The 26,602-nt window shown below is 51.4% G+C and overlaps 1 protein-coding gene across 1 annotated transcript in view; it reads right to left on the bottom strand.

The window, feature by feature from the left end:
* Positions 1-25,318, bottom strand: part of AKNA (AT-hook transcription factor) — a 61,520-nt gene extending 36,202 nt beyond the window's left edge. The window contains exons 1-4 of the mRNA XM_011950090.1: positions 25,275-25,318; positions 7,431-7,814; positions 3,149-4,215; positions 928-1,002 (exon numbers count right to left, since the gene is read on the bottom strand). Of these exons, the coding sequence (XP_011805480.1) occupies positions 928-1,002; positions 3,149-4,215; positions 7,431-7,701 (1,413 nt within the window). The 5' untranslated portion in view covers positions 7,702-7,814; positions 25,275-25,318. The remainder of the gene's footprint in view (positions 1-927; positions 1,003-3,148; positions 4,216-7,430; positions 7,815-25,274) is intronic.
* Positions 25,319-26,602: the final 1,284 nt, after the last annotated feature.

Here is a 26,602-nt window from a genome sequence, read left to right as displayed (position 1 = left end):
CACCCCTCCTCCACTGCGGCCTGATGAGGCAAGAGGAGGGCACAGCAAAAGCAGGAAGCCACGAGGGGCCGCACAGGTCCCACTTCCTGCCTCACTCAGGAAAGAGGAAGGTGGAGAATTCACAGCCTCCTCCTAAGATGGGGTGGGGGCTGTGGTGGTGGGTTTCCCCTCTGCTCTCCTCCTGCCCCATACTCTGCCAGGTGAGGTTGGGGGGAGGGAGAAAGGCAAAGGTGTGATCCAGGAAGATTCAGGCCCAAAGAACAAACACCAGGGGCTGAGCAGAAATTCCGTGTTACTCTTTTGAGGCTCACAGAGCCTAAGTAAATTCCTCAAGGTCACACAGCTGGTTAGCAATGGCGCCAGGAGTCGAACCCAGGTGGCCTTACTCCCGAGCCCATCTAGAAGGAGAGAGAGTCTCATGAAATTCCTGGGCTCATGGTAGCTCAGGCCTGTAATCCCAGGGGCACTTTGGGAGTCTGAAGCAAAAGGATCACTTGAGCCCAGGAGTTCGAGACCAGCTTGGGCAACAAAGTAAGACCCTATCTCTACAAAACATAAAAAAAAAAAAAAAAAAAAATACAGGCACAGTGATGCATGCCTGTATTCCCAGCTACCAGGGAGGCTGAAGCGAGAGGATCTCTTGAGCCCAGAAGGTTGATATTGCAGTGAGTTACGACCATGCCACTGCACTCCAGCCTGGGTGACAGAGCAAGACCCTGACTCAAAAAAAAAAAAAAAGAAAGCCCAGGGAGGGCAAGGTCACTGCCCAAGGTCACAGAGGGACCTTGGGGTAGAAGCAAACCGGCGTTCCACTAACTCCAGGGCCTCAGTAGATGGAGGAGGCAGTGGCCTTTCTCTAGAGCTATGGAAAAGTGTCATCTCCTCGGGGACTTGGGCCCATGCCTCCACCCCATCCCAGCCTGGTACCTTGGCCCCGAGGCGTAGCTGGTCGATGGTGTTCTCGGCCTCAGCGTACTTGGTGAGAAGCCTGTGGTAGTCTTCCTGCAGAAAGGGGGAGCAACACGGTCATATGCCCAGGCACACAATGCACCCTTCCTTGCTGGGAGACCCTGATAGCAAACTCCCCTCCACAAGGGCTTCTGGGTTCCTGAGAGGAAAGCATTCAATGGTGGGATCCAAGCTGAGCAATCTTCAGGCTTGTGTGCAACACAGACCCACCACGTTCAAGTTCTGGAGCATGCGAGGGCAGTGGGACAACTTTTCTACCTCCGTGACAACGAGTCTAGACTGAGGGCCTCTGGCTGGTTTACCTTGACACATAACGCACATCGCAGACGGCTGCCACGATTCTTTTATCCAAATGCCCTGCCCATCGGTTGGCTCTGTGGGGTGAGGCCCATATCTGTCTTTCCCCCTGCTGCACTGTCAGTGTTTAAGCAGCATGTGCTTAAGAAGTACTTTCTTCAATGGCTAATTGAATGAATCATCCAAGAGTCCCATGGCAGAAAAATAGAAGGCTTGAAAATCACTGTTCCACCTACTCAGAATCACTTGCCTTAAACAAACCCAAAGAACTTTATAAAAACAGGTCATTGCAGGAAAAAAGGAAAAGCATGTCACCTTTGAAGGATGTGAGGAACTGATTCCTTCTGAAAACGGGTCAGTAACTAAGTAACTAACGACCATTATGGGTCAGTAACGGTAACAGTAAAAGGACAGAACAGAGCATCTCGCTGACCTTTCCTGTACAAGCAAGAACTTGGTAACCAAGTAGTTGATGAGGGACACTTTTACTTTTTAGCATATTTCCAGCAATTAATGTAGGAGTGAGAGCATTAGCATACTACCACTTTGTCACCCCAAATGAAAGACTAGACCAAGACAATGACCATCAGAGGCTGTCAAAATCACAAACAAGAGACCAGCAGGCATCCTGTGCTTGCTGAAGGAGGCACACAGGCCACCTATGATATGCTCTTGCCAAAACTCCCCACGCCCGTGGAGCTCGTGGTCTGGAGGGGAAATAGTCATGTTTCCCCTCCAGACCACCAAAGCCTCTAGCTCGAAACCTACCAATATTCAAGAAAAAGAGGACAATGGGACGCATGAAGAGAGACCACAGCACATCAGCAAAGCCCACACTGCGGACGACTCTGCAGGACAGACGGATTTCCGCAACAAATGAATTTCATGGCAGAAGTAAGAAGGAGGACAGACTAGAAGAGTAAAAGAGATCTGAAAAAATAAATGCAAGAAAGAAAGAAAGAAAGAAAAAGAAAAAGGGAGAGGAGAGACTTGAAAGGCACCAAATGCGGACATACAAGCCATGTTTGGATCCTGAGGCCCATGGACGGGAATGAATGAGCTGTTTATGAGACACCCGCATCTGAATGCGGGTTTGATATTTGTTCATATTTAAGGATCTGGTGTCAACATTTAGGTGATCGTGGTAAGTGGTTACGTTTAAAGTAAGATCTTTATCTTTAGACATGTATACACTAACATATTTTTAGATAAAAGGATTGGATGCGTGAAATTTTGCTTCAAAATAATCTAGTGGTGGTGAATAGGGGAGAGGTAAGGCCATAGGAGAGAAAGGTTTTCGGGAGCTGCTAATTGTGGATGCGGGGTGTAGGTACATGGGAGTCCATTCTACAATTTTCTCTCTTGTATATGTTTTAATATTTTTCATAGCAGAAGTTGAAAAGAAGCAAACAGATCATCCTTGAAACATGAGTACAATCACTGGTCTTTTTGAGCAAAGGGCTTGGGTCTATCTCAGGGCTCCAGGTATACCCTCCCTGCACCAGCATGGAGTTCCTAGCCCAGACCTCAGGCCTCCCTACCCCAGCCAGCCTCTACCCCAGGGCCTCCCCACCCCAGCCAGCCTCTACCCCAGGGCTTCCCAAGCCAGCCTCCACCCAGGCCTCCCCACCCCACCAGCCTCCATCCCAGGGCTTCCTACCCCAGCCAGCCTCCACCCCAGTCCTCCTCACCCCACTGGCCTCCATCCCAGGGCTTCTCACCCTAGTCAGCCTCCACCCCAGGCCTACCCACCCCACCGGCCTCCATCCCAGGCCTCTCCACCCCAGCCAGCCTCTACTCGAGGCCTCCCCACCCCAATTAGCCTCCACCCTAAGCCAACAGGGGCCTTGGTGACACATCCACAGCCATAAGTCCCACTAACCTGGAGCTGATGGACCAGTTCAGTGGCTTGCTCAGGCGTCTGAAATTCTTGGGGTACCCTGGTGATGGGGTGGGCAGGAGGCGTGTCCTTTGCCAAGGCTGCTTCTCCACTGCTCAACAGCACCTCCTGCACAATCTCAGCTGGTGACTTGAAGATGAGGGGCCTGGCAGGGGCCTGAGGCTTCCTGTTGTGGCTTCTGGACTTGGGGGGACGGTAGCTCTCATCTTTGGGGAATCTCACCCGGGGCCCTACCTTGGAGAAGTCAGGGAGTGGGTAGTTCAACTGCCCCCGGCCATACTTGGGGGCATTAGAAGAGGAGCGGCCAGCCAGAGTGGCTCCCTGTTTGGGCAGCGGCCTGCCCTGCTGTGTTGACCTGGGCTGAGGATTCAGGGGGCTGATGGAGCCAATGAATCGGGAAGGGAGTGGCTTAGGTGACGTCTTTGTCTGCTTCCAGATGTGTTCCTCGGGCTGAGGGCAGGAGAATCTGGTCGTTTCTCTCCTCCATCTATCCGCGGCAGGCTGCGAACTCTGGGCTCGGGGAGCTGAGGAATCCTGGAATTCCATGGGGGTTGCCAGAGCAACGCTGCCTCCAGTTCTGTCATCTGGGTTTAGGAGGTGGTGGCTGGGGCCCTCTGGCAAAGTTTCTGCCAGGGCAGTGGGCTGGGGGCCACTGGTCTCTCCTTCCCAGGTGGAATCAAGGCTGTCACTAGGGTGGTCGAGGCTCACTGTCCCACTGCTCCAGGACCTTGCTGGGCTGAGCTCAACGGATGGGTTGACCTCGGAATGTTCAGAAAGTTTGTCCCCACTGGCTTGTTCGCCAGAAGCCACCCAGCCCCTGGCCTGACCATGCCCAAGAGCCACGGGGCTGGTGTTTCCATGGCCCTCCAGGCTGAGACCAGCCTCATACCCCAACCTTGGGGAGTTCTCTCCAGCCTCCTCAACCTCCAGACTTCTGAGGGTCCCATCTGGCTCCTCTTCAGTCATGTCCAGCTGACGGCCCTGCTGGGGGAGCCAGGCGAGAGGCTCGTGGGAACTTGCTGGGCTGTCCACATCCTCTGCTTCAGCCTCTGGAAAGACAGGCCATTCACTTCTTAGCATATACCAGGTCTGTACCCACCATGTAACTTACCCTGTCACTTCAACTCTCTGGCTTCCATTTCCTCATCACATGGGGATGGAAAGAATCCCAAGGAGCCCCCCATATAGCCAAGTGTTTGTCTGATACCTGATCTGGTTGTCTCAGAGGTCCTTCAAACTCAAACCCAAACCCGGTCCCTCCAGTGTCTCCCATCTCAGCAGATGGCAACACCATCCCCTCCAGGCACACAGGCCAGAAGCCTGGGAGGCGTCTTTGCCATCTCTCTCCTTCTAACCCCCTGAATCCAATCTGTCACCTGGTCCTGCCCCATTACCTCCTCTAAAAATCACAAACTCATCTATCACTCTGAAGTCTACCACCACTACCTTGGCTCGCGTCCCATCCTCTCTTGTCTGGCTAACTGCAGTCAGTAGCCACCTAACCATCTCCTCCGTCCTCACCCATATCCTCCATCTGAAAACTCATCCATGTCTTCCTGTGGAAGAAAAGCAGAACCTTCACTATGGTCCTAAGGTCGCTGCCACCCCAGCCCCATTAGCTCTCCCGATCCATCTCTCTCCGTGGCCCCTCAGGCTCCCCCTGCTCCTCCCATGTGCACACCATGCTCCTCCCACCATGGGGGCTACGCATGTGCGCATCCCTCTGCTGGGGAATTCTCTCTCCTCCTTGGCCTAGTTAACTCCTATCTGTCCATTAGGCTCAACCTCTGCCTCCTCAAGGAAGACTTAGATCTCCCTGACTAGGTCAAGTTCTCCCTTTTACAGGCCCTCATAGGACTGGTTACCTCTACTTTGTAACACTTATCATAGCAGCTGCTTTCCATTTATTTGTGTGGTTGTTTCACTGACATGTGTCTCGCCCCCTACACTGCAAGCTCTATGAAGCCAAGGATGCTCTCTGTTTTGTTCACGATTGGATTTGCAGTGCTGGTACCTGACACTATTTGTTGACCGAACAGAAGGAAGGAGAAAAGGAAGGTGAGCGAGGAAGGGAGGGAAGGAAGGAAGGAGGGAGGAAGATAAGGTATATAAAGCTCCCAGGAAGTAGACAGTTACTGTAATTATTACATAGTGAGTACTCAATAAATATGTATCCATCCACCCACCCAGCCATCTATCCCACCATGCTTCCTCCCAACATCCATCCATCTACCCACCTATTCACCCATCTATCACCCACCCGTCCATTCACCCATGCATCTAACCACCATCCATGCAGTCATTGTTTACGGAGCACCCACTCTGCTCTAGACCCCATGTTGACTTCTGGGATAGGTCCAAAGTTTCATGAGACACAGTTGGGGTACCACCAGGCATAGATTCTCTGTTCAGGCAGATGCACCTTTGTCTCACTCTCTACTCCCCCATGCTCTTTCCCCTACCCTTGACGCCTCTACATCTCTTAACCACTTAACATCTCCTTTGGCAAGTTACTCTTGCTTACAGCAACATACTTGAAACCCAGGGAGGTTACGTAACTTGCCAAAGATCACCCAGTGGTTCCCTGGACCTAGGACCCAGGCCCCAGTCACGCAGGTGAGTCTGCTTCCACCACTAGGGGTCACACACTAGGGGTGAAGGGGCCTAGGCTTTGGAGCTAGGGAGCCCTGGGTTCAATCCTGGCTCCTGTGACCCCTCACTGGGGCCACGGGCAAGCTGCTGACCTCTCTGGCAATCCACAGTCAAACTTGAGGCTAGTTCCTCCTACCTGACAGAGGGTGGTGAGGACGGAACAAGAGAGGGCCAGACCCTGCCCAGCCCTGTGCCTGGCACATAGTAAAGGCACAGGACAGGGTAGCAGCTATTACATCATAGCAGGGGGTTACCATGTGACCCCAGGAAGAGATGCCTCTGCCCTGTCCACCCAGTGCATCTCAGTTACCATCCCTTGCTGGAAAGAGTGCTCAGAAATGGCTCCTCAGTGGGCAGCAGTGGGCAGTGCTCACTTTGAGCAGATCAGGTGTGTGAAACTTTGAGTAATGGCACAATCCGCTACCAGAGGAGGCTTCTCTACCAACCGCAACAGCCTGCGGGAGTCACAGGACCCTAAAACAAGGGCATCTCGCTCATAATCTAAGCGCAATCACTACCACGTATCCAGCTCTTACTATTCTCTACGATATGATTCCTCTCATTTTATAGATGGAAAAAGCAAGATTCAGGCAGAAGGAACTTGCTAAGCAAAGCGAGGAATTTAGTCTAAGTTGGTCTGGATGCAACCAGAACATAGTTATTGTAGAAAACAAGAAATGCCAACATTCCCATTGCTAATTGGAATTTTAAAAAACCTTAAAAATACCCAGGCATGACGGCTCCCATCTGTAATCTCAGCATTTTAGGAGGCCAAGGTGAGAGGCTCGCTTCAGGCCAGGAGTTTGAGACCAGCCTGGCCAATACTGTGAGACCCTGTCTCTACAAAAAATACAAAAATTAGCTGGGTGTGGTGGCATGCACCTGTAGTCCCAGCTCCTCGGGAGGCTGAGTTCTGAGGATTGATTGGGCCCGAAAGGTCAAGGCTGCAGTGAGCCATGATCATGCCACTGCACTCCAGCCTGGGCAACAGAGCAAGACCCTGCTTCAATAAATAAATAAATAAATAAAATAAAATAAAAATTGGACACAACCCCAAGACTAAGTAATTCAAATTACCAGAGATATGAGCAAATCAAGTGTGCAAAGATATATTAATGACTTTCATCACTGCATTATTTATAACAGCAAAATCTAGAAACTACTAAAATGCCCAGCAGTAGGATACTGGCCGATTAACCACGGAATATCCATGGAAGTCTAGGAATGACTTGTGGGAGAGGATTTGATGAACTAGGAAAATGTTCATATCTATTAAGTTAATCAAAAAGCAGGTTATAATGAAGTATGTAGAATACTGTTCCATATTCACATTACATTTGCATAACTACACATATGGAAAACAGTGGTTATCTGGGGATGGAGTGGGACAATGAGTAATTTTAAATTTTACTTAATTTTGTGCCTTATATTTTCTGGTTGTTCTGCAATGAATGGTATTACTTATACAATTTAAATGTTTTAAATTTTTAAATTATAGACTTTGTAGAATATAATTGAAAATGTTGAAGCAACCTCCACTCCCTTCCCCCCTGCTAGAACATGTGATGTGGGGGATGGGACACCACTGTAGGGGGAGGGGTGTCAGTCTCACCTTCTCCTGAAGTCTCTCCTGACTCACAATCCTGATGCCCATCGGGCTGCAGATGCGGGTCCCACTCCAGGGGCGGCAGGTGCTGCTGGGCCAGGCGGAAGTCCTCCAGGAGCTCGGGGCTGGTGGCATTGGGAAAGAGTCCCTCTTCTCCCCAGCTTTGTGAACTACTATCCACATCCCTCTTGTCCTCAGCCCAGGCCCAGTGCCGCCGCCGGGGGCCCTTCCCCAGGCCAGGCTCAACCCAGCAGATCTCAGTCTCCGAGCTGGCCATCGGGGCCGGCCTGAGCTTCACCTGGGCCACTTCATCTTCAGGAGACAGAGCTGCTGCCAGGGGCCCCAGAGTCACTGCTGGCTCCTGTCGGCATCGGCCATCCTGCCTGTGCCCTGTCAGGAACACATTCAAGAAATATCATTAATTCTCCTGATTCCCTCTTTTATTTGGAACAAGAAGTTACCAGCAGGAACTCTGGAATTAGCCCTGGTTCAACTCCTGGCTGCGTCCTCCCAAAGCTGTGTGACCTTGGGCAAGTCACTCTGCCTTCATTTTCTTCATCAATAAAGCTGGGATAATAATTCCTTTCTCCCTGCAGGGTTGTTTTTTTGTCTGCTTGTTTTTTGTTTTTTGTTTTTTTTTTTTTTTTTTAGAGACAGAGTCTCACTCTGTTGCCCAGGCTGGAGTGCATTGGCACGATCTTAGCTCACTACAACCTTCGTCTCCCAGGTTCAAGTGATTCTCCTGCCTCAGCCTCCTGAGTAGCTGGGACTACAAGCGTGCGCCACCACACCCAGCTAATTTTTGTATTTTTTAGTTTCACCATATGGGCCAGGCTGGTCTCGAACTCCTGACCTCGTGATGCACCCACCTCGGCCTCCTAAAGTGCTGGGATTACAGGCGTGAGCCACCATGTCCGGCCCCCTCCAGGGTTTTATAAACTAGATGAGACACACGATGAGGAGCCCAGCGGCCAGTGCACCGACCAACAGGTGTTGAATGCATCCTAGCTAGTGTTACTGAGTACTGGCTCTTCGTGTGGGCATGGGGCACAGGCCCCTCTCACCGGAGAACCAACAGCCCAGGAGGAAGCAGACGATCACCAGGCAACTACAAATTCAGGTGAGATGTGCCAGAGGAGGCACGGGGGCTGCCCTGACACAGGCCAGGGTAGTCTGGGGATCCCAGGTTAGAAGCTAGTTCCTCTGAGAATCTTCTCTGACCTCACTCGGGTAAGAATTCAGATAGAGAGGTTGGGGAGGATGATGAAAAAAGCATTCCAGGCCAGGTATGATGGCTCACGCCTACAATTCCAGCACTTTGGGAGGCTGAGGTGACCGGATCACTTGAGTCTAGGAGTTCGAGACCAGCCTGGACAACATGGCAAAACCTCGTCTCTACAAAAAATTAGCCAGGTGTGATTGTGCACACCTGTAGTCACAGCTGCTTGAGAGGCTGAGGTGGGAGGATCACTTGAGCTCGGGAGGTTGAGGCTGCAGTGAGCCATGACAGCGCCACTGCACTCCAGCCTGGGCAACAAAGTGAGACCCTGTCTCAAAAGGAAAAAAAAAAAAAAAGGTAGCATTCTGCTAACCAACATAATTGAAAACAGGTGCTCAAACGAAAAGGCATGAAGTCCCAGCACATGCTACAGTATAGATGAACCTCAGAAACATTATGCTAAGTGAGAGATGCCAGACACAAAGTCCACATATAGTGTGATTCTATGGATAGGAAATATCCAGGCAAGGTAACTCCTTGGAGAGTGAAAGCAGACTGGTATTTGCCAGGGGCTGGGGGAGAGGAGAGTGGGCACTGCTTGTTGGGTATGGGATTTCCTTCGGAAGTGAGAAAAATGCTTTGCAACTAGATGGAGGTGGCAGTTACACAACACTGTGAATACACTAAATGTCACTGAACTGTTCATCTAAAAATGGTTAGTTTTATGTTACGTGAATTTCACCTCAATTTAAAGAAAAAGCCTTCCTAGTGAGGCGACCCGGGGGCGGGGAGCAAGCCTACCGGGGCTTTCGTGGACCTGGGAGTGGTTTTCGCGGAGGCTGGGGTATTGAACACAGGGAAAGCCCATCAGAGGTGTGGTTTAAAAGTTCCCCTCGGGCTGCTCTGGGAGAATGAACCAGGGAGGCTGGCCACACAGGGACCTGTCAGGCAGCTGCTGCAGGAACAGGGTAGCCAGAGAAGGGCTCCTCCACTGCCTTCCCTCAACCCTCTCCTTCTTTCCCTATTTCCTTCTCCCTCTCGTCTCCTTTTGCCTCTTCCTTCCCACGCTCCCGCTATTTCCCTAAGCACTTCCTCTATGCCAGCACTGAGCTAGGTCCACGAAGAGCAAAGCTGACCCAGAGTGGGCATGGTCCCCAGGGAGCTCCCTGCCATGGAGGGTTCAGAGAACTGCCGCCCATCAGCGCAGCAGCCCCCAGGGCGGCTCACACAAAGGCCTTCTTCCACAGATGGGGAAACTGGGGTCCAGAGAGGGGGAGAGGCCTTACCCAAAGCCACACATAGGTCAGGACAAGGCAGGGGCGAAAGTCAGCCTCCTGGCCCAGAGTCTGGGCTTTCTCCCCTACATGCTGTGTCGAAGGGAGTATGACTCCAGGCCTTCCAGGACAGAAGGTCTGTGTTTGTCCCTTTATCCTCGTGAGCACTTGGATCCTGCTTCATTTGTGTGGCTGAGAAAAGTCAGCAGGCAACTATTTTTGGACACAAAGTTCCCCAGGGAACAGTGCAGCCCGGGAAAGATTGACTTCTCAAGGGCTGGAGGAGGGAGGGACAGGGAATACCATTCTTCCCTCCCTGGCTGCGGCTCCTGCTCTGTGGATGGGTGTTCGGGGCTTCTATCCTCTGTCCCTGCCCAGTCTTCCTCTCTACCCCCAAATGCAGAGCCCCACAATTTCCTCCAGATCACCCTGCATGTTATCCTCCAGCCCCACAGTTCCCGCCACATGTGAAGAACCCACTCGGCGCCAGCCTGGCTAGAAGCTTTACTTTTAAGTTCTCAATCTGCCCTCCCTACAAACATGAGGGTAGAACTTGGCTAAGATCACCCAGCTACTTCCTGCCAGAGCAAGATCTGCAACTGTCAGTTTCGGCCTAGTGGCCCCCAATATGTTTTTAATCACACAACCCATCCGTAAAAATAAATGTGCTTGAACACGTCATGCTAATATATTACATGTATTAGAAAGAATACTTTCAAAAGTGATTTTCTAAAAAGATGCAATTGAAAATTGGCCAGGCACAGTGGCTCACACCTGTAATCCCAGCACTTTGGGAGGCCGAGGTGGATAGATCACTTGAGCTCAGGAGTTCAAGACCAGCGTGGGCAACATGGCCAAAGCCCATCTCTACTAAAAATAAAAAGGAGGCCAGGCGCGGTGGCTCACGCCTGTAATCTCAGCACTTTGGGAGGCTGAGGTGGACAGATCACTTGAGCTCAGGAGTTCAAGACCAGCTTGGGCAGCATGGCAAAAGCCCATCTCTACTAAAAATAAAAAGGAGGCCAGGCGCGGTGGCTCACGCCTGTAATCTCAGCACTTTGGGAGGCTGAGGTGGACAGATCACTTGAGCTCAGGAGTTCAAGACCAGCTTGGGCAGCATGGCAAAAGCCCATCTCTACTAAAAATAAAAAGGAGGCCGGGCGCGGTGGCTCATGCCTGTAATCCCAGCACTTTGGGAGGCCGAGGCGGGCAGATCACCTGGAGGTCAGGAGTTCGAGACCAGCCTTAACATGGAGAAATCCCGTCTCTATTAAAAATACAAAATTAGCCGGGCGTGGTGGTGCATGCCTGCAATCCCAGCTACTCGGCAGGCTGAGGCAGGAGAACTGCTTGAACCTGGGAGGCGGAGGTTGCAGTGAGCCGAGATCGTGCCATTGCACTCCAGCCTGGGCAACAAGAGCGAAACTCCGTCTCGAAATAAATAAATAAAAATACAAAAGAAAAAGAAAATAAACACAGGTGACGCTTAATGACACAGTTTGAACTGCACAGTTTGAACTCTACTTATATGTGAATTTTCTTCTGCCTCTGCCACCCCTAAGACAGTAGATCAATCCCCCCTCTTGATTCCTCCTCCTCAATGTGAAGATGACAGGATGAAGGCCTTTGTGATGATCCATTTCCACTTAATGAAAGTAAGTAGATTTTCTCTTCCTTATGATTTTCTTAATAGCATTTTCTTTTCTCTGGCTTACTTTATTGTAAGAAAACAGTACGTAATACATATAATGCAGAAAATATGCATTAATCAACTGTTTATGTTATCAGCAAAGCTTCTAGTCAACAGCAGGCTACTGATAAAGTTTTGGGGGAGTTCAAAGTTATAAGCAGATTTTTGACTGCATGAGGCACTCCTAACCCCTGTGTTGTTCAAGGATCAACTGTATTTTATTTTATGGAGACAGGGTCTCACTGTTACCCAGGCTGGAGTACAGTGGCGATCAGAGCTCACTGCAGCCTTGACCTCCTGGGCTCAATCGATCCTCCCACCTCAGCCTCTTGAGTAGCTAAGACCACAGGTACGTACCGCCATGCCTGGCTAATTTTTAAATTTTTTTTTGTAGAGATGGTGTTTTGCCATGTTGCCCAGGCTGGTTTTGAACTCCTGGGTTTAAGTGATCCTCCTGCCTCAGCCTCCCTATGTCCTGGGATTACAGGCATGAGCCACTCACCCAGGTGGTCAACTATATTTTAAATAGAAGCTCTAATTCTTGCTTCTCATACCTTCTGCAGGGCCTGTACCCTTCTTGGAAATCCCTGCCAGGGATCTTAAGCTTCAGTGTGCTTAAGAATCCCCTAAGCAGGCAGTTTCCTGAAACAACCTGCAGAGAGCCTGACTCAGTGGCCCTGGGATAGGGCCCAGGAATCTGCATTTTAAACCAGGGCCTCAGGCAGGGCCTACCCTTTGAAATTCACTAGGCCTCCTCGCTTTTGCTGTTATGGCAGGTGGAAGAGGGGCTACAGTTTAGCTGTTGCTTTTCTGGTTCTGAAGCCTCTGCTGAGGAAGGGGCCGGGGGAGGCATGTGGTTTTGGACTTTTTGAAGGGCTTTTTTTTCTAGCTCTGCCACAGAGCAGCCTGCCCAATCACAGAGGCCTCTGGGTGCACAAAGAGGAACATCCTGTCTTCTGGGATGACTCAGTCATGGCAGAAATCTCACTGTAACCAGGTCAGAGGCAGCCGCAGTGACTGGCTAGAGTTTCACTTGCCCCCAGGCGCCTAAACCAGTGAGCCTTTCCTGAGCGAGGCCTCTGTCTTCCATGTGAGCCATGGCCCTCCGCACCACAAAGCCCCAGAAATGGCCATTCAGCTAGTCAGTCAACAAACACACATTAGTGCCAACTACCTGCCAACTTCAGGCTGGGATGATGCTGTGGTAGAGAAGCAGGCTGGGCATCAGGAGATGGGTGCTACTCCTGGCTGCTGTTACTTACTGTGTATAGCTGGGCTTGCATTTTCCTCACTGTAAAATAGAGAAAGTACCACCTGCTCTTGCTACTGCAAGGGGATATCACCCTGCTAGGGTGGGTTGGGAGGCAACTCAAAGAGCTTTGAATTTGAAGTCCCTAGTTGACTCTGCTCCTGAGGGCAACAGCCTCAGAACTGTTAACCTCTCTCTTCCTCCCTGAGATCACATTTCAAAGTACAAAGATACATACCGAGCACCCTGCACCCCGTGGGTGCAAATTAACTTTTTGAAAAAGCCCTACGACTTCCTACTATATACCAGGGACTACATAAGATGCAAAGAATGTAGAAAAGAGTAAAAGCATTCCAAAATTTTAAACAGTGGGGGGTAGTACAATACAGAAGCGTTACCAAAGGAAGCTTTAAGGTGGGCTTGAGGAACAGTGAGGATTTGGGGTAGAAGATTGGGGAGGGCATTCCAGGCAGAGGGAACAGCATAGGCAAAGGCACGGAGGTCTGAAAGTATGGCCTGACTTTGAAGGAGAGCTATGGACGGGGTGCCTGAATGCCAGGTAAAGGCAGAGTTGTTCCAGCCAGCCTTCATTAGGGCAGCAGGGCTGCTCCTAAAAGTTAGTGAGTGGGGTTTGGTGAAGACTCCAGCCGTGTGAGCTGGGGAGGGCTGTGGAGTTCAGGGTCCCCACCATCCCTGGAGAAACTGGCCCCACAAGGAAGTAGCAGCCACTGCACCCTCCTTCTGTACATCTTCTTACTCGCGAGCCACCACTGCCCCTGCTCTCTCAGGGGTCTAATAGACCCCCCAGGTGTCTATCTTCAGTTCCTGGGTGGGATGGTCTCCTCTTCCCCACCACCCACACAGGGCTTCTCCGCCTGCTCAGTCATTCCACAGCCAGGGACCCTTCCCTTTATGGTTCAGTCCCTCAGAACTGCCCAGACTCCCAGGTTCTCCTTTGCCAGCCCAGCCACGCAGCCCGCACTGCCTCCCTCTGCCCTCTGCAGCCCCTTCCCATCCAGCCAGGGCTGTCCAGGGTGCCCCCGTGCTTCTACTCCCACACCTCCCAGGTGAGGAAACTGAGGCACAGAGGTGTGGCAGGCTCTCAGAAGACCTCACAGCCAGGAAGCGCAGAGGATTCAAAGCTGGGGTGCGCAACTCTGAAACCAAGGCTGTAAGATGTGTCAGGGAGATGGGGAAGGAAGACCCCCCTAAATCAGTAACCAGACCTTCCAAAAAGGCTGTGTTGTTGGGCTCAACCATCCCCCCACCCACCGGTTGGCAGGGCACAGACCTGCTGTTCTCAAGGGCTTCCCACCAGCTGTGTGGACACTAGTCCCACAAGGAAGCACCAGCCACTCCCCCTCTGTGTGTCCTCTCGCTGCCCCCAGCCCGCTCCAGCAGCACAGGCCGAGGAGAAAGAGAAATGGTGCCCTGGCTGTTGACAGCTCTGGTCTTGCCATCCTCAAGAGCTAAGCTGGGTCTGCTGGTCTTCAGACAGTTCTTGGTTCCTCTTGTTGCCCTTACACAGCTGGCGTAAGAGGCCACTCCTTTGATGGGGACCACCCCCCTATGCCGTCACTGCCTCCTGGCCTGCTCCCCATCCCTGCATCGTCTCTGAGACCCCTTAGCAACCAAGGACACTAACTCTCCAGGTGCAGACAAGGACACCCCAGGCACAGAGATGGACTCGCCTGTCCAAGTTCACAAGAGATCAGAATCAGAGCTGGGACTGGAATCTAGCATCCTGAGGCTTGACGAAATCCTCCTTAAAACCACCCTTGCCCTGGAGGCCGGGCTCCCCTGAGCCAAGAGAAAAGTGGTGCAGCTCCAGCAGCTGCAACTTCCTGGCTGGGCTGGTCCGGCTGCCTGGACTGTCCCGGAGAGTATGTGACTGGCCCGTCCAGAAGGAAGGCGGCCTCCTGGGCCCTCCTCTGTTCCGATCTCTTACCTCTCTCGGGCTCCACCACCGTCCTGTCGGCCCAGTTTCAGGGGACCTGTCTGTGAAGTCTTTGTTCCAAACCCAGGGAGCCCCCTGTCTCCATTGTGCCCTGGCCCGCCTCCAGGCCGTTCTGCCAGCCCAAGCTGCTGCTCACAGACCAGCATCGCTCCCCACCTCTCCCCGCCCCTGCCGCGGCTGAGGCCGCCTCGCCTCGGCAGGAAGCGCCCAGCCTGATTTCCTACAAGTGTTTGTCAGAAGGAGGGGGCTTGTCTGCGTGCAGAGCAAGAGCTGGAGGAGCTTAACCCCTTGCAAGCCCTCTGCAGTCTGCGCTGCCCAGGAAAGGACTCAGAGAATGAACTCCTGACGTCCTGGGCTTGGGATCATCTCAGCCCAGGCCCTGCAAGTACAGATGGGGAGACTAAAGCACAGAGAAGGTCAGAGGCTTGGCCAAGGTCACACAGCATGCTGTAGCTCCTACCTCCTAGGCCCTCTTCAACCATGGCCTGACTTTAGCCGAGGTTCCTTCCGTCACTAGGCCTCAGGGCCCATCTGCATGGTGAGAGCTCAGACTCAACACTACTCCTGCCCTTCCAGCTCTTGACTCTAGCAATGTGCAACCTGAATCTCAGGGAGGCCTTGGTGATTCCTGCCATCTCAACCCACTGTCCTCACCCCGAGGTGGTCCTGCAGCCAGAGTGGGATGTTCTGGGCATGGAGGTGTGAAACTGGCAGATCAGGTAAACTTTCCCTGTTACAAGAACCCTCCAAGCGTTCACCAGATGTTGGGAACAGATCGATCCTGATGGTCAGTCAAGCTGTCTTTTCTCAAGCCCCAGCATCCCATTCCTTCATTCATAGGTACTCACTGAGCTCCTACTGTGTGGCGGGTGCTTTTAAAGGTGCTAGGAATATGGCAGGGCCCCAGACAGGCCGGTCCCCTGCTCTCTACTCTAGCAGAGACATGGACAATAAGCAAGCACATGTATAATTTCAAGGAGAGAGCTGTGAACAATGAGACCGAGTGATCATCCGTGTCCCGGGCCAGGTGGCACTGAAGCCTGGGACTCGCCCTGGGCCAACAGAGTCGGTCTCTGGGCATCAGAGGTTTGAAGTGTCCCAGGTGACTGGTCCTGGTAGAGAACCCATGGGGCCAAGAGTAATGGGTTGGAGGAGAAGGGTTATAGGATGGTCAGGAAAGTCTCTATGAGGAGGTGACATTCAAACAAGGCACTGGAAGGAAGAGGGGGGCAAGAGCAAGCCACAAGAAGGGCTGGGGCAGTGTTCTGGGAGGGCAAGTGGAAAGGCCAAGGTGGGGGAGCCAGTGGGCTTTCCCTGAGAACAGCAAGCCCTGTGTACCCGGGACAGAGCGAGTCAAGCGAGACAGGCAGGATCTTCACAGAAGAGGGGGCACAGGAGCACAAGAGGCTCCCAACACTGGCCCCACCCAGGACCCAGAGACTCTGAGTCAGAAAACAAAAAGAAAAAGGAAAAAAATCAGGCCTCTGTATTGTCCAAAAAGCCCTCCAGGTAATTCGGATAAGCAGTCAGATTTGGGAACCAGCCATGTAGGAGAGAAAAAAATCTTAGAGTCACTGTGGACCTGGGTTCAAATCTCAGCCTCATCTCTTGCTGGCTCTAACTTTTGAAACTTCACCTCTCTAAGCCTCAGTGTCTTCATCTATAAAGCAGGGATAAGAAGAGTAGCCACCCCACAGGGGCTGCTGTAAAGATTCAGTGAGGAGATGCCTACCAAGGGTACAGCAGGGGACCCAGAACACAGTCATATATTGAGCTTTTTTATTATTGTTACTACAACTATTGCTGCTACTTAGGTATAAGTCTCCAGTCTCCTCTAAAGGCTAGATCTTAATACCTTTCCTGAAGCCTGGCACACTGTTTATGGCTGATGAAAGCATTCCTGTGAATGAATGAATGAATGAGTGGACTTTCCCAAGGTCAGCTGGTGAATATCTAGCGTAGCCAGGGCTAGAACCAGGAGCCCTCATCCTAGTAATCGCCCACCCCTCTATCCCCTTCCCTGCCTTTTACCCACATGTGGGTGGCAGGGCTCTCCTTGCAGCCCCCAGCCCCACATGGAGCAGAGCCAAACCCTAATGAGGCCCCTCCCTACCAGCCCTGGCGGCCATGTGTGCCATTGTGTGAGGGGCGGGTTCCCCTGACACCCTGTCACTCACTCACCCTCCCTCCCTGGTCATTAACCCAGGCAGCACTGCTATCAATGCCAGGTGGCTGCCGTTGCTGGGCATGGCCTGTGGCCCCTGGATAACCCCAAACCCATCTTAGGGGCAGCCACCTAACACCAAGGAGAACCACCTGCAGTGCAGTCTGTTCCATCTCCTTGCACCCCCAAGCACGACCAACCCTCCTCCCTGCCTTTGCTCATGCACCGCCCCCTCTTAAATCACTGTCCCCACCCACAGGCCAAGTTCTAGCAGACTGAAGCAGCATGTCCAAGTCTGAGCTCCTACTATTGCCACCCTCCAAACCCACCCCTCCTTAGTCTGGCCCATCTTTCACCCAGGTACATACTGAGAATCAACTGTGACCCTGGATGCTTCCCTTTCCCTTACATCCCGTAACCAATCCATCATCAGCTCCCAGTTATTTCATTTCCTAAATTTCACCAGAATCTGTCCCCGTTTCTGCATCCCCACTTGGGTCCCTGGATCGGCCTTACCTGGAAAGCTCTAGGGTCCACTAATCTGTTCCCCGCACTGCACCGATACCATCTTCCAAGATAGAAGCTTCCAAACAAGACCCCTCCATGCTTCAGACACACAGCTAGCTACCATGGCTCTGAGAAAGAAGATGAAACTCCACAGGCTGGCCGTTGCTCCAGCCTCTTCTCCCGCCACCCTCTCTGCCCTTGGTCAGCGTGCTCCTGCCACCCAGGCCTCCTTGCTCTTCCTGGGACAGATGTGCCCTGCTCCTCCCCTCAGCCAGTCCCACTTCTTTTCCCTGTTAACTTCTAGGCAACCTCCAGATCTCAGCTCCAGCGTGCCCCCCTTGGGGACCCCGCATTTGGAACTATATTTCGTATGTGATTATTTGACTAACATCTGTCTCTTGACTCAGCTGGGAGCTCTGTGAGGTTCTCATCATCATATCCCCAGGACCCAGCACACAGAACGTGATATATAATAGAAATACAATAAATATATCCTGGATGATCCACCCGACCTAGCTACTTGCCCAAGCCTGCCTCATAGCCCTCATAACAACCCAATGAGGCTGCTGTGACAACCCCATTTCACAGCTGAGTAAACAGAGGCCCCTAGAGCCCAAGCAGCTTGCCCAAGGTCACAAAGCTGATGAGCTGCAGTAGAGTTTCAAACACACAAAGACCCAGCTTCTAATAACCAAGGTTGGTGCTCATGGCATTGAAGCCCGCAGAGATAATTAATACCTGTGCACAATAAAATCGAGAGTGGAGCTTATTACTAACTAATTGCAATTCACAAAGCCAATGTTCCGATTTTATAGTGAGGCCCTGGTTCCACACAGAGCCTTTTGGTTTCCCAAAATGCTTTCTTCTTTATAGCACTAGATGTTCAAGAACAGAACGTCAAAGTGGGAAGAAAAGGATTATTCCATTGTATAGGTGAGGACACTGAGGCCCAGAGAAGAGAAGAGATTAGTTCCTGGTCACCCAGAAAAGAAACAACAACAAAAACCTCTGACTCCTGGCTGGGCACAGTGGCTCACACCTGTAATCCCAGCACTTTGGGAGGCTGAGATGGGCAGATCACCTGAGGTCAGGAGCTCAAGACGAGCCTGAGCAACATGGTGAAACCCTGTCTCTACTAAAAATACAAAAATTAGCTGGACGTGGTGGCAGGTGCCTGTAATCCCAGCTACTTGGGAGGCTGAGGCAAGAGAATTGCTTGAACCTGGAAGGCAAAGGTTGCAGTGAGTCGAGATTGCACCATTGCACTCCAGCCTGAGCGACAGAGCAAGACTCTGTCTCAAAAACAAAAACAACCAAAAACCTCTGACTCCTACTGCCAGGGCTTGATGACTTTTATCCTTTTACCAGCAACAGGCATGTGCGTGGCTGTGTCTGCAGAACCCTGCCAGCCCTTCCCACGAGCCTGAGGCACAAGAATCACTTGAACCTGGGAGGCGGAGGTTGTAGTGAACCAAGATCATGTCACTGTGCTCCAGCCTGGGCAACAGAGTAAGACTCTGTCAAAAAAAAAAAAAAAAAAATCCACAGTGAGTCTGAGGGAGAGAGGAGGCAGGTGAGGATTTCCGGAGTGAACCAAGAAGAAATGATGAAATATTCTCTACTTCTAGGGAAGTAGAGACCCAAGTTCCAGCCTGAGTGACCAGGAACAAGCACCTTCCTTTCTCTGAGCTTTGGAACCTGGGGCTTAATGAGATTGTCTCTGAGGTTATCAGAGATTATCTTCTAACACTAAACCTCCTGGATTCTTTATTCCATTTGCCCACTCAGGCAGAAATGCCATGCTGACAGGAGGCTGCAGGGCACAGGTGTTAAGGCACACGGGCTTTGTGGGCAAACAGAGAACTCCATGTTCTCCCTTGGAAGCTGTGTGGCCTTGGGCAAGCTGCTTAACCTCTCTGAATCCCAGATTCCACATCTGTAACACGGGCCTATAATTATTTTACAGGGTTCTTGGGATGACCAATGAGACTATGTGCCTGAAGTTCTTGGCCCCAGTGCCCAGCTGGCACAGAGTAACTGTTCACAAATAAATGGCCTTGCCTTTTCCGTGAAACGCCCTATGACCTGCTCCCTGCAGGACTGAGTTTAATTTTCCTCATCCACAGCTTCCACAATTATCAACCCCAGCTCTAGTGATGAGTCCTGGACACAAAAAGGGAGAGGCAGTTTTCCCAAGTGGAGGGAGGTGCTGACATTTCCCTGTAACCCTATTCCCTGCAACCCTTAAAACAGTTCCAGGGCTCACTGACCCAGCTAGAAACTCCATCCCCACTCTGAGTAGTTAAGGAGCAGAGCATATAGGCCCTTCTCAGCCAACTGAGATACGGGTTATGAGGAGGGTGTGGCCATATTGAGGAAAACACATACATACATTCAAATTCATGCTCTTTTCAAAGAGTCAAACAAAAAAAACGTGCATGTGCCAGGAAGGGACTGCTAACAGCAAAACTTTACTGAACACCTATTATGTGTCAAATACCTTATAAAAGCCTTTCCATGGATTCAGATCTCATTATTCAATCATCATACTAATCCAAAGAGGGAGAAATTATGATGCCCATTTTATTTTATAGGTGAGGAAGCTGGTTTGAACCAAGCTGTTTGAATCCAGACAGTGTGTGTGTGTGTGTGTGTGCATATATATACATATATATATATTTTTTTTTTTTTGAGATGGAGTCTCACTCTGTTGCCCAGGCTGGGGTGCAGTGGCACGATCTCGGCTCATTGCAAGCTCTCCCTCCCGGGTCCATGCCGTTCTCCTGCCTCAGTCGAGTAGCTGGGACTACAGGCCCTGCCACCACGCCCGGCTAATTTTTTTTTTTTTTTTTGTATTTTTAGTAGAGACAGGGTTTCACCGTGTTAGCCAGGATGCTCTCGATCTCCTGACCTTGTGTCCGCCCGCCTCGGCCTCCCAAAGTGCTGGGATTACAGGCGTGAGCCACCGCGCCCGGCCCCATACAGTATAACCTCAATCACTTTGCAACTGAAACTTGCAATAGGTAAAATAGTTGGAAACAATCAAAATGTCCAGTAACAGGTGACCATTGCAAGAAATTGTGATAGTTCCACTCAAAGGAATAAGCAGCTGTTAACAGTCATGCTAATGAAGAATATCAGATAATGTAAAAATTTTGTTATGTTAAGTGGACAAGCCAGTTATAAAATAACATATATCTAGTTTGAGTCCATTTAAAACAGTAAAATATAGAGGAAGAGGAGGAGGAGGAAAGGAAGGAGACAGGATAGGAAAAAAGGGAGAGAAAGCGAAAGAAAGAGAAGGACATGCTTTAAAATGTTTACAACAGGCCATGTGCCGTGGCTCATACCTGTAATCCCAGCACTTTGGGAGGCCAAGGTGCGGGGGGTGGGGAGATCACCTGAGGTTAGGAGTTCGAGACCAGCCTGGCCAACATGGTGAAACCCCGTCTCTACTAAAAATACAAAAATTAGCCAGGTGTGGTGACGTGCACCTGTAATCCCAGCTACTCGGGAGGCTGAGGCATGAGAATCGCCTGAACCTGGGAGGCAGAGGTTGCAGTGAGCCAAGATTGTGCCACCACACTCCAGCCAGGGAGATGAGAGTGAAACTCTGTCTCAATAAAAAAGAAAAAAAAAGTTTACAATAATTATTACCAGGTAGTAGAATTATAGGCAAGTTTTTTTGATAGGCAAGTTTACCGTTTTTCCTTTTGGGTATTTTCCAAAAATAACAGTTGCTTTAAAAATAAGAATGAAATGAACATGTACTATTCTTAAAAACAAAACAAACGAATACCACCACACATCTGTGTGGTGCTTCCTTCTGACCTTGGGCACCTCCGTCCTCAATTTCCCCTCCTGTGAAAGGTGAAATGTACGGTTGGGCTCTTTGAGGCCCTTTACAGCTGTGACATCCTATAACATTCTGTAACCCCCACACCTTCTCCTCCTCTATTTAAACTCTAATACAATATGTTGTTTTCTGCAATACAGTCATTATGCAACATGTGGAAACGTGAAAATCACTAAAAGGAAAGGATGCAATCAGCGCCCAGCCTCAGCCACTTTTTGCATTTGGAGGCATGGCATGTGTTGCTGGATTGGATCCTCATAAATAGGCATTTAACAGATGAAGAAGGGCTCAGAGAGGTTACACAACTTGCCCAAAGTCACACAGCACATTAAGGCACAGTTGGGTCTGTACCCACAAATAAGCATTATCCTCCAGACAAATCCTTCGTGGGGGACTGAGTGTGCCTCCTAGACCCCGAGACCTCCCCTCCTCAGTCCTGGTCCTTGGCTGTGGTCCCAAGACCTGGAGGAGACTGACAGCTGTACATTCCACTCTGGCCCTGATCCCAGGCTCCTTCCCCAGAATAAGCTGAGCTGGCTGAGGGGGTGGGGGGACTTGGGGGTAGAATGCTGGCAAGGACCTAGGGGTTGGGATGGGAGTGGCACTGGGCACGGAAGGTCTCACTTGGCAATGGAGCTGGAGTTCGCCTGACATTTGGCGAGGAAGCCCAAAGCCAAGATGGAACTGCAAGCTGGGGTGCAGGAGGGAGGAGGGAGTGAGAATGTGAGACTTCGGGGGCAGGAAGCCTGGGTCAACTCTGGTAGATGAGCCTTTGCTGTTTTGTTTCAGAACTTCTCTAATATCCTCAGCTACAGACAAGAGGCTTCTCCTTCCCTCAGGCATGCATGTGTAAAGTAACAAAATAACATGTTTGTGCACAGGACATGCTCAGAAAATGAGGGGCTTCTGTTAGCCTCCTCCTGGTTCCCCTGGCCAACTGCAGCGCCTCTTCCCTACACCCACCCTGACTTACCCCCTAATCCCTTGGCACAATGATAAGTCTTCTTAGGGCACCATCCTGTCAGGTTTTTCCCCTGCTTAATGATCATCCATGGCTCCTGTCACTTTCAGGTTAAAGGCCAGACATTTTGGCCTGGAATTCAGGCTCAAACCCACCTGTTTGCAAGTCAAGGGCTACTGCACTGCATAACTCACACCGTATACTACAAAAGCCATCCCATAAAGGTTTTCTTCCCAAATCCCATACTTTAGGAAAGCTGCAGTCGGGGGCAGGCCTTCTGGGCTGGCTCCACTGGGCTCTGCCAAAAAGCCCCCAAATCCAGGCTGCCAAGCAGAAGCAAGGCTGGCCTTCCATACCCCAACATCCTTCACCTGCAGCTCTCTTAAAAAAAAATAAGAAAAAGCCCTGATTTGTGGTGGTTACTAATTTTGATGGTGTTAAATTCCCTTACTGAAATTGGCCATGCCAATTTCAAGCTGTTGATATCACGGAATGAAGCACTGGGAAGAGATGGACACAATCCGCTCTCCCGAGCTGACACCAGCACACCCCAAAGTAAGGATGCGCTAACACCAGTGAGAAGCTGTGTGACTCTTGTCAAGTGGCTTAACCTCTCTGAACCTCAGGCTTTCTATCTGTACAAGAGGGACAACAATAACACCCTCTTCAACAATATCATGTAACTGATATAATCTAGATGACCAACAACAATGTTTTGAGCATCTACTCTATGTAGCACTCTGTAGTAGGTAGGCATTAGGGAATAACAATGGTGACAAAACAGATAAGAGCTCCTGCCCTCCCAAACCTCACTTGTTGCAGTAAAACCCCTGGCACAGTGGGATTGTTATCATTATTCCTTCCTTTCTTTGAGCCTCAGTTTCCTCATTTACTTAGAATGTGGACTGAACAAAAGCTTTCTATGATGCCACCTCACTCGAGCCTTAAAATGGTGGTAAAGTAGCCGGGTGCGGTGGCTCACGGCTGTAATCCCAGCACTTTGGGAGGCTGAGGTGGGCAGATCAGGAGGTCAGGAGATCCATACCATCTTGGCCAACATGGTGAAACCCCGTCTCTACTAAAAATACAAAAATTAGCCGGGTGTAGTGGCACATGCCTGTAATCCCAGCTACTTGGGAGGCTGACGCAGGAGAATCGCTTGAACCCAGGAGGCAGAGGTTCCCGTTAGCGGAGATCGCGCCACTGCACTCCAGCTTGGAGACAGAGCTAGACTCTGTCTGAAAAAAAAAAAAAGGTGGTAAAGTGGGCATTACCAACCTCATTTTATGGAAGGGAAAACTGAGGCACTCAGAACTGAAGCCAGGCTGGGGATCTAAACCCAGATCTTCTTACTCCTGGTCTCCAGATCATTCCCACCTTCCAGGTCTGAGGAAACATAAAAAGGATCAGGCATTCGACTGGGGATGTGAATGCTTTAAAAATACGCTTCCTTCTCCACGCCTGCCTCCACGGGGGGAAACTGAAGTGTCCATGTTGTGCACCAGTTTCCAAACACCCTCTCAGCCTGACGCCCTGCAGCTGGGGCCATTCCCGGTCTCTCTGGAAACCCCATCCCAGCGCCTCTGGCAGAGTCTGCAGGACGGTGGGAGCTGATGAAATCCCCTTGCAAGAAGCAGCCCCAATCACATGTTTTAAATGCAAACCGGCTGGACCTTAGGAGGCAAATGCCCCACGTGGGCATCATCTCCCTCCTGCAGAAGAACTGTGAGACGACTGCCCCAAGGAATAAACCCAGAGTACCAAAACACCATAGGTTCCACTCCCGTTAGTAAGTAAACCAGACTTAGGCCCCCTCTAACAGATGGGCAGTCATTGTTTTACTAACAAAACAGCCCTCAAATAAAACCCACCAATTCCTAGGAGGCACCTGGAAGTCTTTTGGGAAGACCCTGTATCTATCTAACTTTAGTCTTTCATGCTTCAGTTCCAGCCCATTTCTTCTTCTGTTCTGGAGGACAGGAACAATGTCTCTTTTCACTGCTGCCTGTCTCAGCTTCTCTCTGCTCCAACATAGCCCAGGTTTGTTATCCCTTCCGACTATCTCAGAAGCAGGTTTTTAAACATAGGTAATGATGGACTCCAATCCGTCATTTCTTTCAACAAAAACCCGGGAAAGGGGCTTTGGAAGTGTCGTCTAAGGTCACGCAGCAAGCAGACTCTGACTCTGCCTGTGCCAGCCCCATCACACTGGGGAGAGCCCAGCTCTGCGCCTCCCTGCTGTGCACCCTTGGGCCAGTCGCGCCCCCTCTCTGGACCTCATTCTCCTCCGCAGGCGTACCAAGAGGGAACTGGACTTATTTTTGCAGCCCGTTCAGTTCCTACCATTGTCAAGGCTACCTACCCGACCCTGGCCCTTGCTCTACCTTCCCCCACTGACAAAAAGAGGAAAAGAAACTTGCGTTAGGCGTCCAGGAAGGGCGCGCGGCTCCGAGGGCCGCTAGGCTGCGGCGATTGTTGCTGGGTGAACGAATCTCACACAAATCCCAGACAGAAAAGCCTCACCTCCCCAGTAACCACAGCAACCCGGGCCACGCCTCCAGCCCGAACACAGCCCGAGGCCCCGCCAAGGCCCAGCCCCAAGCTCCCCCGGGACCCCTCCCCTCCCTGCCACCAGCCCCAGCAGTAAAGAGAAAAAGCCAACGCCCCCATTGTGCGGAGGTGGAGACTGAGGCCGGAGAGTGGAGGCTGCGGAACCCCGCGACCGACAGGGTTTGGACTGGGGCCCACATCGCCCGTCCAGGGCTACCTCCCATTCCCGGAGCGGTGATGCGTCTCCTTCCCCATGCGCGTGGGGTTTCCACGTGGAAAAGACCGAACGCAGCACCGTTCCAGTGGAACGGAGCCCACCGGCGCTGTCCACTCTCCCTCCCCATTCTCCTGACGGAGAAACTGAGTCCCAGCGAGGGGCAGGGACCACCCCGGACGCCCCGCGAGCCCCTCCCCTTGTCTCACCTGCTGGCGGCCGCCGCGCGCGGGTGGTTTCCTGGAGTTGAGCGGCAAACAAAGGCCTCCAATCCGGGCGCGGGGCGGGGCGGCGGCTCCTTTGCATAATTCCGGAGGCCCGCCCGCGACGGCGGGGGGCGGCCCCGGGGGCGGGGCCTTGGGGAGTGCACCAATCACCGAAAGGAGGCCGCCGCGACCCGCCCCCAGAGACTCGGGCACGGGGAGCGCAAACCCTGCTGCAGGATGAAAATCTCAGACGTGGGAGACTGCGTGTCCCTGCTGCAATCAGCCCCACCGCAGATCCGGAGATCGAGGCCCGGTCTGCGGAGGGTAAGGCATTTATGCAAGATCGCACAGAGTGGCTCACACCTGTAATCCCCAGCACTTTGGGAGGCCTGGCAGATCACCTGAGGTGAGGAGTTAAGAGACCAGCCTGGCCAACAGGGTGAGCGCCTCCCCACCCCCAGTCTCTACTAAAAATACAAAAATTAGCTGGGCGTGGTGGCGCACATCTGTAATCCCAGCTATTTGGTAGGCTGAGGCAGGAGAATCGCTTGAACTTGGGAGGCGGAGGTTGCAGTAAGCCAAGATTGCGTCACTGCATTCCAGCCTGGGCGACAGAGCGAGACTCCATCTAAAAAAAAGAAAAAAGAAAAAACAGATCGCACAGAGCCACAGTGAGGAGGAAATCACAAACTTCCATGGCTGAAGTGGACTATTTAGTAACGGTAATAATAAACTTTTCTCGATCACTAATTATGGGCCAGACCTGTTGGAAACTCTTCTGCTGTTCAGTTGTCTTCTATGAGGTACGCAGGTATTATCACCCCCCGGGTATATTCTCTTCCAACCTCCCATCAGGCAAGCATGCAAACCCAGCCCGAAGACGGACAGGAAGTTTTCCAAGGTCCCGCTGTGAGTGCAGCACAGACATCATCTCTTGTCCACCACACACACACCTTGAAGGATGCACGGTGTCCAACTCACCTGGGCTCACTGCCCCAGCTCTGCCACCTGCTGCCAGTGAGCCTCAGGCAAATGGGATTCATATCCACACCTTATGCGGTTGTTGAGAGTAAATAAATAATAATGGCAGGCCCGTAGGAAAAAAATCGGTGGTACTAATTTAAACAGCACCTTGACTGACCGTATTAACACAAGAGACTTAATAAGTCCTGATGCGGGAAGAGACTTGTCCAAGGTCCCTCCTCCAGCTGCATCCAAAGTTGAATGCTTTGGAGTTTTTCCTCCTGGTAGAAAGCACTTGCCAGTTCCCCAGGTTGCCTGCTACTCCCTAGACACGTATTTGGTAGCAAGTTTAGCAGCAGCTTCTACTC

The sequence above is a fragment of the Colobus angolensis genome, unplaced genomic scaffold, assembly GCF_000951035.1.
Source record: "Colobus angolensis palliatus isolate OR3802 unplaced genomic scaffold, Cang.pa_1.0 Scaffold301, whole genome shotgun sequence".
Classification (NCBI taxonomy): Eukaryota; Metazoa; Chordata; class Mammalia; order Primates; family Cercopithecidae; genus Colobus; species Colobus angolensis.
Note: the sequence above shows the minus strand (reverse complement) of the source record. Positions and strands in the feature narration are given on the sequence as shown.